At 40.9% G+C, this 21,715-nt stretch overlaps 1 protein-coding gene across 3 annotated transcripts in view; it reads right to left on the bottom strand.

The window, feature by feature from the left end:
* Window positions 1-21,715, bottom strand: part of RALGAPA2 (Ral GTPase activating protein catalytic subunit alpha 2) — a 379,248-nt gene that overhangs the window by 137,592 nt on the left and 219,941 nt on the right. For all 3 annotated transcript variants that reach the window (XM_066386989.1, XM_066386988.1, XM_066386990.1), the window contains 5 exons: window positions 18,344-18,452; window positions 12,274-12,384; window positions 10,984-11,052; window positions 10,580-10,717; window positions 6,067-6,250 (listed from right to left, as the gene is read on the bottom strand). In XM_066386989.1, the coding sequence (XP_066243086.1) occupies window positions 6,067-6,250; window positions 10,580-10,717; window positions 10,984-11,052; window positions 12,274-12,384; window positions 18,344-18,452 (611 nt within the window). The remainder of the gene's footprint in view (window positions 1-6,066; window positions 6,251-10,579; window positions 10,718-10,983; window positions 11,053-12,273; window positions 12,385-18,343; window positions 18,453-21,715) is intronic.

Raw genomic sequence — 21,715 nt, 5'->3', positions numbered from 1 at the left:
TGCTCTTTCTTCCCTTTTACCTCAAGCACTTTACAAAGCTCACTTTTAGATGCTGTTTTCAAGTCTCTCTGTACATCTGAAGTCTTGAAAGTTTTGTAAATCAGTTGCTTTGGGGCATTTAATCATCAACTGAAAATTTAGTTAAAGCCGTCTTAGTATTTCCATTATTAGGGGGAACTGTCCCAGGTGATTCACCACCTGGCACGCAGACATCCCAGGTTCAATTCCTGGTCAGAGCACACAAGAGAAGTGATCATCTGCTTCTTTCCCCCTTCTCTTTCTCTTCCCCTCTCACAGCCAGTGGCTCTATCAATTCAACCATCAGCCCTGGGAGCTGAGGACAGCTAAGTGGATTTGAGCATCAGCCCTAGACCGGGGTTGCTGGGTGAATCCCGGTCAGGGCACATGTGGGAGTCTATCTCTCTATTTCCCCTCCTCTCACTTAAGAAAAAAAAAGAATTTTGTAGATATAAAAATAAACAAGAGAAAAGTCCTTGCCCTTAAAAAGGTGATGGGGCCTGACCTGTGGTGGAGCAGTGGATAAAGTGTCGACCTGGAAATGCTGAGGTCGCCGGTTCAAAACCCTGGGCTTGCCTGGTCAAGGCACATATGGGAGTTGATGCTTCCAGCTCCTCCACCCTTCTCTCTCTCTCTGTCTCTCTACCTCTCTCTCTCCTCTCTAAAAATGAATAAATAAAAAAATAAATAAAATTTAAAAAGGTGACGGTTCAGCAGCTCTGGGAAGTCAAACCTGCAGCTGGAGAGGATGTCAGAGCCAGACAGCTGAGGGCTGGAGGCGAGGCATAGGTGGGAGTTGGGCGGAGATGGGCCTTGCTCCTTCAGTGCGGGCAAGGCAGACCCGGGTAAGGAAATGAAGCCAGCCTGTGACTGCTTCAGTACCCTTTACAGTTGCAAGGACGTGGAGTAACAGAGTTGATTCTTGTGTAATTATGTATTAATTATTGTATCTTTTTCATCTGAATAACTGTAAAACTATTTTTGCCCCACCCTGTATAGTTTACAATTTGCTTTAAAATCATTGTGATAATTTATGTTTTGTTGTTAAGGCATTTTATTTATTATTTTTAGCAAGAGAAAGGAGAGAAAGAAAAAGAGACAGGAAGGGAGAGAGATGAGAAGCATCAACTCATAGTTGTGGCACCTTAGTTATTCATTTATTGCTTTCTCATATGTGCCTTAACCAGGGGGCTCCAGTTGAGCCTGTGACCCCTTGATCAAGCCACATACCCTGGGCTCAAGCCAGTGACCTTAGGCTTCAAGACAGTGATTTCTTGGCTCAAGCCAGCGACTATGAGCCAAGGATCATTGAAACAATCCCACACTTATGCTGGTGACACCATGCTCAAGCCAGATGAGCCCACACTCAAGCCAGTGACCTCACAGTTTCAAACTTGGGATCTCAGGATCCCAGGCTGATGCCCCATCCACTGTGCCACTGCAGGTCAGGCATAGGGCATTTTAAATATTCAGCAGACTCCGATATATTACTAATTAATGGAAATACTAAGACGGCTTTAACTAAATTTTCAGTTGATGATTAAATGCCCCAAAGCAACTGATTTACAAAACTTTCAAGACTTCAGATGTACAGAGAGACTTGAAAACAGCATCTAAAAGTGAGCCTTGTACAGTGCTTGAGGTAAAAGGGAAGAGCAGGTAAACTAGATCCCTAAGCATGGATTACAGCAACCACTTAAACTTGAGAACAGCTAGGGAACTGAGTTAATCCACTACATTTATAAACAATTGTACATTCATGTAAGAATAGGTTAAAATAAAATCTTTTGATTTTAATAAAAAAAAATCACTAGATAGTTAAACTAAGATTTATAATTTGGGCTTAAAGGGTTAGAAAATACTTATTTTCTAAATTCACAACATAATAAATTAAATATTAATCAAAACATTAATTAAATTTAATCAAATTCAATTTATAAAATTACTTTAATATTAATCTGAATCCACAACATGAAAATTAACTTTATCATGCTAAACACCCTCCCTCTCAGACACTGAAAATCCAATTGACTTATTTCTATAGCATGAATTTTATGATGTATAAATCCTAGAAAGAAGCAATCACAGCCTAGAATCTAAGCACCCCTATGTGATGACTGAGGAAAACAAGGCTCTCCTGACTTTTCTTGGATTTCTTCTTGATTTTTTTCTTTTCAGTGAATAAGAAATGAAAATAAAAATTTAATATAAAACACCGCTCCTTTTTTTTAAAGCAAAAGAGGTCATCTACATCAGTCTCTAAACTTTTCTTCTCACCTCTGGTAGAAGTGTGTGTGACTTACAAACAGCTGAAAATTTAAAATACCTCAACTAATTTTCTTGAAATTAGTTATGAACGCTTTTGCTTTGGTGTCCACATTAACTTTTTCAAAAGTTACTCATGCCTTTTATTCCTGCTTATTGTTCCATGTTAATATATGGTCCAGGCCCTGAAAAGTAGTCCAGTGGGTAGCGCGTTGGCCCAGCGTACAGACATACAGACGTTCCGGGTTCGACTCCTGGGCAGAGCACACAAGAGAAGCGACCAACTGCTTCTTTCTCCCTCTTTCTCCCCCCCTCTCCCTCTTCCCCTCTCACAGCCAGTGGCTTGAATGGTTTGAGCGTCAGCCCCTGGCACTGAAGATAGCTCAGTTGGTCTACGCATCAGCCCTAGATAGGGGTTGCTGGGTGGATCCTGGTTGGCGTGCATATGGGAGTCTGCTGCACTATCTCCCGTCCTCTCACTTGGGGGGAAAATATGTACACACACACACACACACACACACACACACACACACACGCTCCATCTGAAATGTTAACACCCCAACAACAAAGGTGCAACTGCTCAGGAGTCATAATGTAAGACACCGTGTGTGATGGCCTCGTAGAGCAGGCTATGAAACTAACCAGCAAGATCCAAACTGATAAAGCCCAAGACATAAAATAACAACTGCAAAAGCAACTTATACATGTTGTGCTTTCAGTTTGAGATAAATATAAATTTGTATTTTGATGAATGTGTTTAAATTCTACAATGGTAAATTAATCTGCAGTTACACACTAATCAAGTTATAAGCCACGAGATACCCAATAGAAACTCAAAATATTTTTGGTACTAAAAAGTTAGTAAAGGGCTTATTTATAAAATGAGAATTGCTCTTCCCTAGCAGATTTTAGCTGAATCAACTGCCTGTGGGTGCCCTGAAAAAGAAGCAGAAAATCCAGATTCCATTAATGTAAAAACAAGCTCAGGACTTCTTCAAACTATTTGTAATATTTATTTTTCTATATTTAGAAATAAAATATAAAAGCAATAATTTTAGGTTATCCTTTCACTTTTAGTTTTTAAAGCTGCCCACCGTCATTGTAAGCGCTTGGGTACTAATGGCTTCTCCTCAGGCGGGGCCCACAATGACCTCAGCTGTAGAGTGGTGAATGAGTTTCTTGTTTGTAACTACTTGAAAGTAATAATTATATCAAATGGTCTATGAAAAAATAATCTGAAAGTAATTTAAAAATGTAGTCTTGCTTATTAAAAACATTATTTGACTAGAAATAATTTGGTTATGAATGATGAATTGTGGCATTAAATGAAAACAAAAACCTCTCAAATACGAGCATGTTTTATTTAACCTAAAATATCTAAGATAGCATCTTTATTTTCCCCTTCATTATTAACAGGATGTAGTCACTCAACAAAAGTATTGTGTGTGCCAATATGTTTCTAAGCTTCTTTGCTTGTTTATTTAGTTAAAATGGTAGTGAGTATTATTTCTAGGACCACAGAAGTATATCAGGACAAGTCTGCATCAGGTCCTGAGGTTTTCCAGGGAATATTCAAGTCAAAGAATGTTGTTACATTGAAAGAAAAGTGGTACCAACATTTCAAGGTGCATTTTTAGGTTTCTCCCTTTTCACTAACATGTTAATTTTCCACTATTTTCAAGTGATGAGTTATAATAAGTGGTGAACCTACTTTTATGACAGTTATGTGGAATAAATGTAAACTAATGACTTTAAGAAAAAGTAAATTACTTTTCTTACAAAACATGGACTGCAAGGTAGGAAATAAGGGAAACAAATGAAAGGTCACTTTATTTAAAAAATATTGTTTAGCCTGACCAGGTGGCGCAGTGGATAGAGTATCGGTATGGGATGCTGAGGACCCAGGTTCGAGACCCCGAGGTTGCAGGCTTGAGGCGCAAGATTGCTGGCTTGAGCAAGGGGTCACTAGCTCTGATGTAGCCTCCCGGTCAAGGCACATATGAGAAAGCAATCAATGAACAACTAAGGAGCCGCAACAAAGAATTAATGCTTCCCTTCCTGTCTGTCTGTCCCCATCTGTCCCTCTCTCTGTCTCTCGCTAAAATATATATATGGTTTGAATTTCCTGTTGTGGGGGAAAGGTCAAGAAAATATTTCAGTTTAAATGAACAGTGAACTGCAGAAAAAGGTAACTACATGACTAAGCAAATGGAGGGCAACAAGAGGACAATGTGAAAATGTGCTCCGTCCTGTCCACCAGCACACAATTCAACGTGAGTCTTTAGGGATTCTCGCAAAGTACCAGAGTAAATCATATGAGGTTCAGTAACTTGGCCATTCAACCTTAAATTCTAATCCCACCTCTATTACACCCTTGGGAAGTTCTTTCGCCTCAGTTTGCTCATCTATAAAATGGAGCCAAATAAAGACTGGCTGACTCCAGAGCCCTTGTTCCTGACTGATATCCCCACACCCGTTCTCTTCCTCCACCCCTCCCCTGGCCCTTCCTCTCCGCCTCAACCACACTCCAGACTCTGCAGTCACGCAGGCACAGCCTGGACCCTGTGCCCTTGCCCAGATAATGCCTGCTGTGTCCCTCTCTCCACCAAAGGCTGTACACAAGAGGGTCTGTCTTGGACTTCTGCATGGTCATCCGCCAGGTCACCTGCTTATGCTATCTGGCTGCAGAGCATTCACTCTGCACAAAGTACTCAGCAAAACCTCCTGGCATACACGCAGCTGGGAAATAAAACAGCTCCTGCTCCCTTCACACTGACCTGAGTTTTCTGAAGCACCCACCGCTGCTGACCTTCCTCGGCTCCTCATCGCCCTCCTCCTTTGACTTCCTAGAGACGACTCTGATTCCTTTCCCATTTCCCTCATTTTGCTTTCCTGGTGATGTTCCCTCATACCTTTAAGGATATTTTTACCCAGGGTGCCATTCTTGGGCCTCCATATCCACATTAAAAAATTTAATTTTGAGACAACTGAAGATTCACATATATTTGTAAAACTAATATAGAGAGATCCCAAATATCCTTCACCCCAATAATAACATCTTACACAGCTATAGTGCCACATCACAGCCAGGAAACGGACACTGAAACAATGCAGCAATAGTCAGTCCACTAGCTTCACATACACTCATGTGTGTATGTGTGTGGGGGTTTTATGCAATTTTACCAGATGTATGTATAGATGACACACCACATTCTGACTCACACTCCAGACATAGGCTCTTGCCATTCTGGGGAGGAAGAATGGTTGGGGAGGACACAGAGCAGCTCCTAATGTCCTAACAACACCCACACACTCTAAAATGGCCCCTCTGCTGTGAGCAGAGCGGTCCTCAGACTGTGGCAGGTAAACTCCCAGCTCTCTCTTCATGATGTTCTCTTAGTCTGGGACACGTGACCAGCCCCTTTCACTGTCTCCCCTCTTTGTAGGTCCCTCTCCATGGGGTGGTGTTGCCAGTCCTCCATGAGTCCCTCCGTATCAACTCTGTCTCTCCCATTAGATGTAAAGCTCCTTGAGGAGAAACAAGGAACTGTTTTTGTGGATCCCATGGGTTCTCAATAATATAAAATTCAACTAAGATTGGAAAAGAAAGGGGAAGAGAAGAAACAGAGAAAAAGAGAAGAAACAGGAAGGCAGAATTTTCACCGAGGACTTTAGAAACCAGGATTTCAACAACTAGATTAAAAAAATAATAACACAGCAAGCATGGATAAAAGGCTATCTTTTTCCTGCCCACAAGACTTAATATTCTGAAAACAATCTCACCCTCTTTAACAGTAAGCAGGTTGCCCAGTTCTGCAGATGAATGACACTGGACTGGCTCAGAGCTCTTCACGTTGGCCAGTGGCAGGAAGGGGTCGTACTCTGAGGATGACAGGTCAGCCAGGCTCAGTGTGTAGTGACTCTGTTGAGTGTATGTGCTTGAGCCACAAACACAGCAGTGCAGAACCTGTGAAAACAGAAGGGGGTGGGTACCAGGGATGCCACTCACCTTCTGTCCCCTGACAACTGTCAGATGACAACAGCACTTAGAGGTAGGACACCTGCTTGGTAAGGCCTGAAAACATCAAATCCTTTTATTCTAAAACATATTCTTGCTATTAGCAAATTTATTTGTTTCTTTCACCTCAATGCCAATTAATACATGCTCAAGGCAAAAAACAAATAAAACAGAAAGAAGAGCAAAAGTAAATAAGTGCCTATTTCACCATTCTGTGAGGTTGCACATACCTAAGTCCTCCTGCTCCAGGCCACCAGAGGCAACACAAGTAAGTAGAAGGAGCCACATCAGAAGACAGAGCCCAGCTACAGCATAAGCCACAAGGTGAACTGCCACCACCATGGTGGAGGACACAAGATGCAAGGCAAGCAGTAAGCAGAGATGATTAGCAGTTTATAAATGTTCATGAACTTAAATTAGTATAGCTCATGACCCCAAGAATTGAAAGGACTAATTTAGTACAATATTTAAAAGTGTGATCAGTGAAGTAAATTTCATACAACTTTTAAAGTATTCTTATTCTTACAAGATCAGTTTCCTAAAAGGTCACTGTTTACCAACTGCTGTTGACAGAAACTCTTCAAACCAAGCAAACACAAATTATTTTGCATATACCAAAATGTATAAATAAGCTAATTACTACAGGCAGTCCCCGGGATACCAACGAAATAGGTTCTGTAGGTTTGGAAATGGTTTAAGTATTTACATACACAGAAAGGTAAAAATAAATACTATGTTAAGACAAATATCTAAGTTGCATTAAATACAACTTAACATACAAATTCAATTTAAGGACAAACCTACAGAATCTATCTTACTCATAACCTGAGGACTACCTGTACACTAAATTTTACTTTTTGATCATAAATTCAAAATCACAAATTTAAAAAGCTGATTTTTATAAAAATCAAGTAACACTCTAGAAACTAAGGAGACATCTTTGGGCTAAATATATCTATACAAAGTCAATTCACTTTATTTATTTAAAAAATATTTTCATTGCTTGTTGGGATTGCATTGGTTAATAAAATCATATAGGTTTCAACTGTACAATTCTATAATACAGGGCTCCCCAAACTACGGCCCGCGGGCCACATGCAGCCCCCTGAGGCCATTTATCCGGCCCCCGCCGCACTTCCGGAAGGGGCACCTCTTTCATTGGTGGTCAGTGAGAGGAGCATAGTTCCCATTGAAATACTGGTCAGTTGGTTGATTTAAATTTACTTGTTCTTTATTTTAAATATTGTATTTGTTCCCGTTTTGTTTTTTTTACTTTAAAATAAGATCTGTGCAGTGTGCATAGGGATTTGTTCATAGTTTTTTTTATAGTCTGGCCTTCCAATGGTCTGAGGGACAGTGAACTGGCCCCCTGTGTAAAAAGTTTGGGGACCCCTGCTATAATACATCCTCTATATTGCAATGTGTGTTCAAACCCAAGTCCAGTCTCTTTCCGTCAATCCACTTTTAGAGGACTAGACTGGATTTGCGACATGACAGAAGGCCTTGTGATTGGGTTGGACATCTCTCTGCTTAGTTACTTCTACTTGTGTTGCCTCTTGGAGAATGGAGGAGGATTTAGGGTTATACACATTTTGTGCACAGCCAAAAGGTACCATAAACTGTAGTTAGCCAAGGACACTTATTAAATATGTCCTCTTCCTAGTAGAAAAACTAGGAAAGTATGGAAAAATTATGGTAGCTTTCTTATTAACATAAAAATTAAGCTTCTGTCACTGAATTAGTCAAATGCAAAAAAAATAAGAAATGCAAATTGAAATGCAATAGGTAGACAGCAAAGTGTTAACAGCGGCGACTCTCAGACTTCATTGGTGACAGTGTAAATTAGAACAACTACTCTGGAAAATGATTTATTGTTCACCACTAAAGCAGAACATATGTATTCCAGCAACTCCATTCCTAGGCGCATACCCTCTAGAAATGCATACATCTGTGTACCAAACACATACTAGATAGAATAGCATGTTCACAGAATTTTCTTTATAATGGTCCCAAACTTTAAACTACCCAAATTCCCATTAACAGTAGAACAGAAAATAAATCCTGGTTTATTCTTACTGTGTAATACTTAATAGCAATGAGAGTGAGAAACCCACAACTATTCACAATAATATAATGAATCCCACAAAAACAATGTTGTGTGAAGACATGAGACACAAAAGGACAGACTGGATGCTTCTATCTATATAAAGTTCAAACACGGGCAAAACTGATCTATGCTGTAACAGGATCGCGGTTGTCCTTGTATATGCCAGTGGGGGTAGTGACTAGGAGGGGGTATAGTGGGGGCTTCTGGGAGACTAGGAATGTTGTTTCCAGAGTTGGGATCTTGTTTCACAGGTGTGCTTACTTTATGAAAATTCACTGGGCTCTGTCTTAGGAGATATGCAATTTTCTAGAGATATTCATACTTCAATAGAAAGTTTCCTTTAAAAATACAATAGAGTTATTCAATAAGTTTGTGAATTGGCCTGACCAGGTGGTGCTGCAGTAGATAGAGCATTGGCCTAGGATGCTAAGGACCCAGGTTCTAAACCCTGAGATCATCAGCTTGAGTGCAGGCTCACAAGCTTGAGCACGAAGACAATAGCTTGAGTGTGGGATCATAGACATGACCCCTTGGTCACTGGCTTGAGCCCAAAGGTTGCTAGCTTAAAACCCAAGGTTGTTGGCTTGAGCAAGGGATCACTGGCTCTGCTACAGCCCCCCCTCACCCCCGTTAAGGCACAGATGAGAAAGCAATCAGTGAACAACTAAGGTGCCACAATGAAGAACTGATGCTTCTCATCTCTCTCCCTTCCTGTTTGTCTGTGCCTGTCTGTCCCTCTCTCTCTAGCTAAAAAAAAAAAAAAAAGTTTGTGAATTGTGTTAACTATGAGGTGACTTTTATATTGGTAAAGCAATTTTAAGAGACATCTTTTAAGAAAAGACATGTTTGAAAAGAGGAATTTAAATAATCATGGCTATTTTGGTTGGTCAAGCTAGCCACAAGAATGACAACAATATCTAATTGATCCTAACATAGTTATAAAATCTTTGACCAGTCAAGAATCCATTTAAAAATACAAAATAGTTTTTAGTAGAATTTCAGCCATGTTTAAGTGGTATTTCTTTTTAATTTAATACATTTTAAAATAAGATAATAATCAGTAAATGACTTGGAATCTTTAAAAAAATACTATTAAAGATGTTACTAAAAAAAATAAACAACAGAATTGTCTGTACATAATAATTTTTCAATGGACACACACATGCCACATAAATAAATGAATGAACAAGGCCCTCCCAGGATGACTGTCAGGCCTACAGGGAAGGGTCCAGAGCAAAGACCACACCCAGTCATTAGTACAGGGTGAAATTCAAATACTTTAGGTACTATAAAAATGATGAGGCTAAGCCCTGGCCGGTTGGCTCAGTGGTAGTGCGTCGGCCTGGTGTGCAGAAGTCCCGGGTTCGATTCCCAGCCAGGGCACACAGGAGAAGCGCCCATCTGCTTCTCCACCCCTCCCCCTCTCCTTCCTCTCTGTCTCTCTCTCTTCCCCTCCCGCAGCCGAGGCTCCATTGGAGCAAAGATGGCCCGGGCGCTGGGGATGGCTCCTCGGCCTATGCCCCAGGTGCTAGAGTGGCTCTGGTTGCAACAGAGCGAGGCCCCGGAGGGGCAGAGCATCGCCCCTGGTGGGCAGAGCGTCGCCCCCGCCCCCTGGTGGGCGTGCCGGGTGGATCCTGGTCGGGCACATGCGGGAGTCTGTCTCTCCCCGTTTCCGGCTTCAGAAAAATACAGAAAAAAAAATAAAATGATGAGGCTAATTATTTTGACGTGATATATTTCATTAATCTATTTTTAAGATCTTTTAAAGCAAAGAGATTACTGGGACCACTATACTTTTATATTCCATTGAAAAGCAGATTTTTGTCAACCTAGGGCTATGGATATTCCTACCATGTAAACAGTTCTTTTTAAATTAAGTAGATCTGGACTATCTTCCATGGAAACCAGGGTACTCTGATCAAACTGCAGCTGTTTAAAAATGACAGTCACATAAAAGTGCATGCATTGTTCACTTGGCAATCATTGTTTCTCTACAATTATATCTGTTCTGTTTCCTCCCCTTAAGTTATCATTTCTTTTACCCCCCACCCCCGCATAAATCCTTTTCAAAAGGGAATAGACAAGTAAGTAAATGCATAAAACACATTTTGGTAATTCCCTGATGCGTAAGTCCATTCGTCTCTGCCCTTCAAGCCCAGCTGGAGACTCACCCTGTAGATATAGTCCAGCAGAGGGGCCCTGGATGGGTGCTGCTCCTCCAGGGCGGCTGTGGACACCGGGTGGAGAAGGGCGGTCACCGGCAAGGCCATGCACCAGTCCAAGAGGCAGAGCAGCAAGGACACAATAAACTAGAAGAGGAAACAGGCCCAGTACCTTATACTTCAGTCCTTTAAACTTCATGAAAGGTAATGACAAATAACAGAATTACCCTGTGTAATAGTAATGATTCAATGGACACACAAATAAAAAAGAAATAAATGAATCAGGTTTTCATAGGAAGGTCAACAGAGAAGGATATTATGGAGGGTACTCCTGCATGTAATATTATTTATCATACTGTTTTACAATGTTAAAAAATAGACTCTAGGGGAAACTTAGCCAATGTGCCACCTACCTTCTTATCTGTTTCCACTGAGGAGTACTCTGCACTTGGTAAAAGAAAAGCAATCGTGGCCACAAGGATCTGCATAGAAGACAAATCCCATTCAAACAATCATAGTAGTAATTTTGAAAGCCACAGGTAAGAGCCCCTCCCACAGGGCTTCCACTCTACTCCACTGGTGGCAAGACTGGGGCCCCAGAGAAAGAAATGTTTCTCTCTGTGCTCATACAATTTCTATTTTCAGTTTCCACACTTCTTACATTTTTGAAAGCAAATACTTTCAAAAATAATGATGAAAATGCTCCAATTTAGTTTTTGTATAAATGACCCCAACGCTACACTGTCACTCTAGTGTCGCTTCTCTCCTCGAGGGGTTTCCGTTTAGATGATAAATTACGTGGTTGCCCTAAAACCCAACTTGACATTGTGCAGCCGCCTGTATTCCTAGATCCAACGTCCCCTTTCACTCTAGGTCACAAGTGATTTCTGCCTCTGGGATTTGTGCTGTATCTGAGAGGACAAAGTGATCTCACTGGTGAAGTCTGTCTAGGGCTGAGAGGAAAGACACATATCACTCTCTCTCCCTGTCACACACATGGGGACAAACCAGACCTCCTTCAGTTACCCCTGGTATGTAAAGAACAGGGCATGTTTTAAACAGTCCAGCTACCAGTACTGGCAGGAAGGCTGTGCTTTCCCGCCAGGCACCTACAGGGTGTGGGCACCTGCTGCCGCACAAGCAAGCTCCCCCAAACACAGTCAACCTCCAGGACGGCATCACTGAGACGATCCTTCCTGATCCTCCCGTCCCTCGCCACCACGAGTTACCCACACAGAGGGTATTACAGCGGTAATCTCATTACAGCTGGGAATCGTGCTAGGCAGAAAGCATGGTCTGGCCTTCAGTCTGGGAGAGACTCCCGTTTTACACAGTCCCCCAGCCCCCCCCCCCCCCAACACACACACACACGGAGGGCATCATAACCAGCTGCCTACTCCTTGCTGGCACCATCCAAATTACTGTGGATGAATGAAGCCCAGTCTACAAAAGGTCTCTTTGTTGTGGTCGCGTCTGCCTTTCACACTCCGCACATGTGAGGCTCTGCCCTGGAACACGGGCAGCTTCTGTCCACAGTGCCTGTGACCAGAGCTGAGAACCAGCGCGATTCAGCCTTAAAATGAATGACTCATGTGGCAAATAGTCGGCTCTCTAACAATTATTTGAGTATCTATAATTAACTAAATATCAAATATAATAAAAAGGGAATGCTTATGCTTCAGCATTGCAGGAAAGAGACTTACTTCTGCAATTTTCAGAGGCAGAGAGGTTTCAAACGTCTGAAGCTTTTCCCAGTAGGACACCAGCAACTGAAGAACATCGCAAGCTGCCTGAGCCACGACCTTGTTAGGAAACTAGGAAAGGAAACAAAACCCCAAACAAATAACCTAACATGTACGTTATGTTATTATTGCTTCTGAGGGAAAACAAAATGATTTCTTTCCAGCTCCTTTTAGAGACACAGTTCCTTGTTTTGCTTTTTTTCTTTTTATTGAATTTATTGGGGCGACACTGGTTAACAAAATTATATAACTCTACAACACATCATCTGTGTCCACTATACTGTGTGTTCACCACCCCAAGTTAATCACCATTTATGTCTCCCATACCCTTCTCCACCCCCTCACCCAGCAATCGCTACAGTTTTCTGTCCATGAGTTCTCTGTATCTATGAGTCTGCCTCTATTGTGTTTGTTCATTAGAGTCCACACATAAGGGAAATCATATGGTACTTGTCTTTCTCTGACTAGCATATTTCACTTAGCATAATATTCTCCAGGTCCATCCACGCTGTTGGAAAAGGTAAGATTTCCTTCTTTTTCATGGCCAAGTACTATTCTATTTTGTAAATGTAGCTCAGCCTTTTCTCTTATCAACTCACCTACTGATGGGCATATGGGCTGATTCCAAATCTTAACTATTGTAAATAATGCTACAATGAAATAGGGATGCATATATTCTTTTTAATCACTGTTTCAGGTTTCTTTGAATATATATCCAGAAGTGGAATTGCTGGGTCACAAGATAGTTCCATTTTTAGTTTTTCCTCCTTCCCTGCCTCCCTCCTCCCTTTTGCATTAAGTGAGAGATGGGGCGGTGGGGAGGCAGGGAGGCAGACTCCCACATGTGCCCCAACCAGGATCCACCTGGCAATCCCCCTACAGGGCGATGCTCTGCCCATCTGGGGCTGCTGCTCCATTGCTTGGCAACCGAGCTATTTTAGTGTCTGCTGAGAGACCATGGAGCCATCCTCAGTGCCTGGGGCCAACTTATTCAAACCATTCGAGCCATGGCTGCAGGAGAAGAGAGAGGGAAGAAGGAAGGAAGGAGGAAGGGAAGGAGGAAGGAAGGAGGAGGGAAGGGGAGGGAAGAGGGAGAGGAGAGGAGGGCTGGAGAAGCAGATGGTCACTCCTCCTGTGTTTCCTGACTGAGAATCAACTGAGACTTCCACATGCTGGCCCAACGCTCTACTGCTGAGCCAAACGGCCAGGGCCCATTTTTAATTCTTTAAGGAAACTCCATATTGTTTTCCACAGTGGCTACACCAATCTGCATTTCCACTAACAATGCATGAGGGAGTCCCTTTTCTCCACTCCCTTGTCAGCACTTGTTGTTTGTTGATTCATTGATGATAGCCATTCTGACAGGTGTGAGGTGATATCTCATTGTAGATTTAATTTGCATTTCTCTGATGATTAGTGATGTTGAGCATCTTTTCATATCTATTGGCCATCTGTATGTCCTCTTTGGAGAAGTGTCCATTCATGTCCTTTGCCCATCTTTTTAATTGGATTGTATGTTTTCTTGGTGATGAGTTGTCCAAGTTCTTTATAAATTTTGGATATTAACACTTATCAGATGTATCATTCTCCCATTCAGTGGGCTGTTTTTTCATTTTGTTAATGTTTTCCTTTGCTGATTTTACTGTGCAAAATCTTTTTGGTTTGATGCAGTCCCATTTGTTTATTTTTCTTCTGGCTCCTTGCTCAAGAAGACATATTGGAAAAAAACATTGCTACAAGGTATATCAGATATATTACTGCCTGTTTTCTTCTAGGAGTTTTATGGTTTTCAGTCTTACTTTAAGTTTTTAATCCAGTCTTGAGTTTATTCTTCTGTATGGCATGAAAAGGTCTAGTTTCATTTCTTTTGCACATATTTTCCAATTTTCTCAACACCATTTGTTGAGTAGATTATTTTCACCCCAGTGTGTGTTCTTGCCTTGTCAAATATTAATTGATCATATAGGGGTGGGTTGATTTTTGGGCTCTCTGTTCTATTTCATTGATCTATATGTCTGTTTTTATGGCAGTACCATGCTGTTTTGATTACTGTGGCCTTATAATATAGTTTGATATCAGGTAGCATGAGGCTTTTGGCTTTGTTCTTCTTTCTCAACAATGCCATGGCTATCAGTGTCTTTTGGGAATACTTGTTTTAGTTCTGTGAAATAAAGCACTGATATCTTGATAAGGATTGCACTGAATCTCTAGATTGCTTTGGGTAACATGAGCACTTTAATGTTAATTCTTCCTATCATGAACACAGTATATGCTTCCACTTATTTGTATCTTCCATAATTTCTCCAGTATCTTAAAATTTTCTGAATACAGGTCTTTTACATTCTTGGTTAAATTTATTCCAAGGTACTTTATTTATTTATTTATTTATTTATTTATTTTTGATGTGATCTTAAGTGGAACTGTTTCCTAAGTCTCCTTTTCTGAGAGTTCATTACTAGTATATAAAAATTCAACTGGCCTGACCTGTGGTGGCGCAGTGGATAAAGCGTTGACCTGGAAATGCTGAGGTCGCCAGTTCGAAACCCTGGGCTTACCTGGTCAAGGCACATATGGGAGTTGATGCTTCCAGCTCCTCCCCCCTGTCTCTCTCTCCTCTCTCTGTCTCTCTCTCTCCCTCTGTCTCTCCTCTCTAAAATGAATAAATAAAATAAAATAAAAAAAAATTAAAAAAAAAATTCAACTTATTTCTGGATATTTGTATCTGCTACTTTACTAAATTCATTTATCAGTTATAGTAGTGTTTTGGTGAAACAGGGGTCTCTACATACAGTATCATGTCATCTGCAAATAATGACAGCTTTACTCTTTCCTTTCCAATTTGGATGTCTCTTATTTCTTCCTCTTGTGTGACTGATGTGGCCACGACTTCCATTACTATGTTGAATAACAGTGATAAAAGCAGACATCCCTGTCTTGTTCCCAATCTTAAAGAAAATGTTTTTAGTTTTTGCCCATTGAGTACAATGCTGCCTGTGGTTCTGTCACATATGGTCTTTATAATGTTGAGGTATGTTCCCTCTATTCCCACTTTGCTGAGAGGTGTTTCTTTTTTTTCTTAATCATAAATGGGTGCTGGATTTTATCAAATGCATTTTGTATTGGTATGATTATATAATTTTTATCCTTCATTTTGTTTATGTGGTGTATCACATAATTGATTTGGAGATATTATATCAACCTTGCATCCCCAGAATAAGACCCACTTGATTATGGTGCATGATCTTTCTTTTTCTACTCAAATTATGAGAAAGTTTATTTAGAAAGTCACAGAGGTAGCAGAAGTGAGCCAGATGGGCTGCACAGGCTCAGAAAATAAGTTTAAAAATAAGAAGGGCCGTTTGAGCTCAGGTGAGGGAAAGGCAAAGGTGACACACCTGGGGGGGGGAATAGAGGGGAGATAAAACCCGGGTGTGCTCTGGACAGGGAGAGCACTGATCTCTTTAATGTACTGCTGTATCTGATTTGCTAATATTTTGTTGAGAATATTAGCATCTATGTTTATCAGGGATATTGGCTTGTAATTTTCTTTCTTTTAGTAACTGGTTTTAGAATTAGGATAATGCTGGTCTCGTAAAATGAGCTTGCAGGTCTTCCCTCCTCTTGAATTTTTTGGAATAGCTTGAAATAATAGGTGTTAGTTCTTTGAATGTTTGGTAAAAATTTACCTGTGAAGCCATCTGGTCCAGAACTTTTGGGAGTTTTTTTAATTACTGCTTCAATTTCATTAGTTGTAATCTGTCTTTCAGATGTTCTGATTCTTCCTGATTTAGTTATGGAAGGTTGTATGTTTCTAGGAATTTATCCATTTCTTCCAGCTTGTCCAATGTGTTAGAATACAGTTGTTCATAGTATTTTCTTATAGTCTTTTGTATTTGTGATGTCAGCTCTTACTCTCCTTTTTCATTTTTGATTTTATTTATTTGGGTCATTTCTCTTTTTTTCTTGATGATCTGGTTAAAGGTTTGTCAATCTTGTTTATCTTGTCATAGAACCAGCTCTTGGTATCACTGATATCGTTTTGTTTTCCAGACACTATTTCATTGAAGCTGGAGCAAGCGGGGCTCCATGGTTTCCTCAGCCACCTGCTCTTTTATTCCTAAAATGGAAAGAGCAGCAGAACATACAGGGGTGGGGTATCCAGGGGGACAATCCACACCCTGTGCTGGGACAACCCTGATGGAATAAGGGCTCAATACATGAACAGCTATATATTTTTTCTGGTACTTCATGTTTTTCCTCATAATTATAGAAAAACTAGAGAAAATTTTGAAAGTCTATAAATACAGAGAAAGTCTATAAATACAGAGCCCTTACATCTTTCTTTTGTTTTCAATTTCCATCTCTCTTCTACATTACATAGACCTACATAGTAGCAGACTAGACATATAGATCTGTATGTCTTCTTCCTTGTAAGATACTAGCTTTTCCAGGAAAGGGGTAGAGGTGGGAAAACCACATTATGTTAAATACATATTTCTAGATTTAAGAAAAATTTAAATTTACAAAACAGATCTTAGAATTGAAAAACTAAGATATTAAAAAAAGGAATTGGAACATATATAGATATATAATTGTTATTCAACTTTTTTCAATTTAATATGTAAATATTTTTCCATGGCTTTGGGAGTCAGGGGAGTGTCCTGCACACCACAGTTGTGAAAAAGCCCAGACACAGGGCTCAACTATCTTGGGTTGGACTCTGGGAAGCTCCTTCTTTCCCAATAAGCTCATTTTCCTCATCTGTGAAGTAGAATTGCCAATAACCCTTCACTTCATAGTGTAGTTCCAAGGATTAAACACAGTGCAAAGGTCAGGGGTCAGGCCAGAGAGCACCCCTAAGTGATAGTGTGATTTGATCAATTTTCCGTTGCTCTCCACAGGGACTGGCGGCAAGTATTTTCCCAGCTCTCATGGTATAACTGGCAATCCCAAGTGTCGTCAAGGAGGGAAGGGAGAGGACAGGATGACAGAGGGAGGTGGTCAGAGGGTACACTTAGGGAACAGGAGGCATCGAGTTTGGCCAGGAAGAGGAGGGTGAGTGAGGGCAAGAGTTTGGATTCTGGAGACAGACGGACACTTAGGATCTGAACTCTGGATGTTGCTCTAGGGCCGGGAGCAAGGTCTTCAACTCTCCCACACTTCAGTTCCCTCACTATGAAATGAGACAGTGGCCTCAAACTGTAACTCCCACAGACCCTCAGCACAGCATGTGGCGGGGGCTGGGCACTCCGGGCTCTGGGCGCACTGACAGCAATGCTCCCGTTACCACCATTTCTCAGTGGGAGCCAGGAAAGGACTGGCAGGGTGTGAGCTCCGGTTTAAGACGTGGCCTAACACACATGCATTTGTCTTTCCTGCCACATGGATCAGCTCTCAGGGCTGGTTCCATCACTTACACTGCATGGCCACGGCTTGTGACCTCATTTCTCCATGCCTGGCTTCTCTCTGCTGTGACTCAGGGACAGTAGTAACATCTACCTCCCAGAGCTGTCACAAAGGCTGGCAAAAGCATTTAAGAGAATTTACCGTGAACCTGGCCCAGCGTGAGTGCCCAGTAAAAGGAATTTCTTCTTTTCATGAACACAGCAAAGGGAGACAAATATTATAAGAGTGCCCAAGACCCAGCTGGACCATGCGTGCACAGGGTCACGAACTAGCCCTGTCAGGTTTCTCCTAGTCCTGCCTAAGAGGCCAGGGCACAGAATCCCAGCTTCCTGTCATTCCCACTGGCAGGTGACAGGTGTCCTGCTTGCCACAGGAGCTGCCCAGCCACCAGTGGAACCGAACTGGGCCACTGAACTTGGTCCAGGAACGCTCAGGCTATGGATGGCTGGGCTGCAGATGGCAATGGGGAAGCAGCTGTTGGCAACATCTCCTGAGAACCTCTCAGAACATTCACCAGGGCTCTCAGTAATGCAGGGGAAACAGAGATGGGGCTAACTCAAATGAAAACTGGTTGAAAACCTAAAATACAGATTAATGTCAAATGTACATCGCAAGCTGGTAATACCTTCAAAGTGACACCGATCACATTAATGGCCTCTTTCAGCTGTGGATGGCTCGTACGCTGAGCAAGCTCTTCACATACCCAGACCCCGAGGGAGCAAATGGCAATGCACCTTTAGAAAAAGAAAAAGAAGGACACTCTCATGAAATTTAATGTTTTAATATAATTACTGGACAAAATATTCTTGGTCGTTTTCAAATGACAGTATTTTTAAATGTAGCAAAATTGGGGCCGTAGCCGGTTGGCTCAACAGTAGAGCATTGGTCCAGTGTGTGAAAGTCCCAGGTTCAATTCTCGGTCAGGGCACACAGGAGAAGCGCTCATCTGCTTCTCCACCTTTCTCCCTCTCCTTCCTCTCTGTCTCTCTCTTCCCTTCCCGCAGCCAAAGCTCCACTGGAGCAAACTTGGCCCGGGCACCAAGGATGGCTCCATGGCCTCCACCTCAGGCACTAGAATGGTTCTGGTTGCAGCAGAGCAACGTCCCAGATGGGCAGAGCATTGCCCCCTGGTGGGCATGCAGCTGGATCCTTGTTGGGTGCATGTGGGAATCTGTCTGCCGCCTGCCCGCCCCTTCCCCCCCCCCCGGCCCCACCCCTGCTGCTTCTCACTTCTGAAAAATACAAAAAAAAAAAAAAAAAAGAAGTAGCAAAATTGATACATACATCAACATAATGTCTTCTTGAGGAAAAAAAGGTAAGGTACCCTCAAAAGACCAGTTTTCAGGACAAATAGAAATTTTGATAATAGTTAGTAAATCAGTATTTAATTAAATAAATTGTAGATTTCCAGTTAATATCACAGCCCATATACTACCCATTTCTTGCTGAGACTAAATTTTTTATTACATATTATTGCTTCAAGGTATTTTTGAGGAAGAGTAAAAAACTCACATGAATCTTAGCAAATTGTTGAAAATTGAGTTGGTAATTGTTTTTCTTACAATAAAATACACAACACCTACCACAAATAGAAGACAAATCCTATATCTTATTGTAAAAAAAAAATTTGAATACAACTTTCAAAATAAGTTTCACTATTATTTCTTTTAAACAATATATTAACACAAAATAGCTTTTGAGTGGCACAGTCCCCTACAAATTACCTTGCACAATTATAAAACAATTTCAAATGGTAATTCTCTTGGGAATTGATATACTCTACTATCTTTTACAATAATCAAAAGTCATATTCCTGTTAATTATTTTCTGAATGCCTATATATTCAATTAAAATAATTGCTCCCAAAACTGCTCACTTTCAGAACAAAAAGTGGATTCAAACTATCCCTCAGAACCAGACATTGGCTGTAACATGCATCTGCTGCTCTTTTTAAGAAGAGGTCACATCCAGTTCTCACTGAACTGGACGTATTGCTCAGCTCTCCACACTGAAACTTCCTTTGTATTCAATATAATTCCACAATTAAATCAATATATTTTAAGGTTTGAAAGCCACCATATTTCACTGGATTCTCACCTCTTCATTTTATGTGTGTTTATTATTATTTTAATTTTTAAAAACTTTTATTTATTGACTTTTAGAGAGGAAGGGAGAGAGACAAACAGAGAGAGAGAGAGAGAAAACATCGCTTTGTTGTTCCACTTATTTATGCACTCATTGGTTGATTCTTGCATGTGCCCTGAGCTGGGATCAGACTGCTACCTCGGCATGTCGGGAACGACGCTCTAATCGAATGAGCTACTCGGCCAGGGCCAGACTCTCAGGATAGGACAGACTAAGTGCATCAAGACAAACATATTAAAAACCTTTTGGAGACTGTCACCAAAATTCACTCAGTGAAGCAGTACAACTCAGTGTATAAGGTGTGCTGGGCCTTTCTGGTTTCTCCCATTCCAGAATTACTCCGGAGTCACTCACGATTCTAGCCTTAACGTTCCTTACTGTAGAGAACTGTCCAGACCTATCTGCTCCTCCTGTCTGATTCCCATGCTATTCTCATCCGGAAACTATACTCTGCACTCTTAGTTCGCATATACTCGACATTCTCACACACACTTACATTTTTCATTTTTTCCCAGCTTAACCAGACTCTCCTCGACCCATTAAAATCTACACAACTTGGAATTATATTTTAAAAATCCTATTTTTACCACTTCAAGAGCTTCTCTTCCCTTTGTGTATGTGTGTGTATGTATATGAGTGTGTATATATAGGAAAACACACATTTTTTACCATCCATAAACTTATTTGTTAAATGTAATTTGTTAAGAGCAAAGATTTCTCATTTCTAGGATTACCTGCATTACTCTGCAGTTATTAGCTTTGCACTATGGAGAACATTTGTGACCTATAAAATGGCTTTATAATCTAAATTACTCTTGTTCGCTTTGAGTTTTAAACCATATTAGCTTATAAGAGCTCTTCTATAATAATTACGGTCATGTAGAGATGGGAAACATTTAAATTAAAAGACGGCATGGTGTAGAAAAAATTATCTGTAGGCAAATATTTAATGAACCATTTGTACCTTTGCTATATTTTGACAAAATGAAATATTTATAAATTGCTCTGTAAGTTTTAAAACCATATACATGTCAAGTATCTTTTATTTTTAAACTGTAAGGAAAACATGAGATATAACAATTCAAATTGCCATTAAAAAAAGGGCTCCTCCATGCTATTTTCTCTGACAGTTATTGTTCAGCACTCCCAGCGAGCACCGTCCAGCTCCACGACTCTCAATCGTTCCTCACACCGAGGCGCTCCTGCCAGTGAAGATTCTCTGCATCGCACGTCTGTCCCCTGCATCCCAAAGGGGTTTGTCTCAAGACTCTTGCTGTAGCCAATGGTGGTACTACCTTCTTTCTCATGCTGTATGCCAGCACACTCCCTTGTCTGCATGCCCCCACGATTTACACAACAAAACTTTTTCTTAATTTTTCCAAATTATTATCACTCACAATTATACTATATTCTCTCTTAATTCTCCTCCATTTATTTGAAATTTCAATCACATTTCAGTCTGCTTGCTTATCTACACTTACATGCCCTTAATTTCATTGTCTGATTCCCTTAAAATTTTTTTAATTGATTTTAGAGAGAGGAAGGGGGGGAGAAGAGAGAAAGAGAGAAAGAGAGAGAAATCAATTTGTCATTCCATTTATTTATGCATTTATTGGTTGATTCTTATATGTCCCCTCAACTGGGGAGCAACGCACAATCCTGGCATGTCAAGACAATGCTCTAACCAACCTAGCTACCTGGCCAGGGGCATTGTCTAACTCATTTTATACATAACTAAGAAAGACCAACCATATCATACACATTTCTATTCCACTTTTAACTCTACAGAAATTTGACTATTTATACTAAAGAAAAGGGTTTGAAAAATGGTGCTGCAAACACTTGTTGAAGG

Source organism: Saccopteryx leptura, chromosome 5 (genome assembly GCF_036850995.1).
Source record: "Saccopteryx leptura isolate mSacLep1 chromosome 5, mSacLep1_pri_phased_curated, whole genome shotgun sequence".
Classification (NCBI taxonomy): domain Eukaryota; kingdom Metazoa; phylum Chordata; class Mammalia; order Chiroptera; family Emballonuridae; genus Saccopteryx; species Saccopteryx leptura.
Note: the sequence above shows the minus strand (reverse complement) of the source record. Positions and strands in the feature narration are given on the sequence as shown.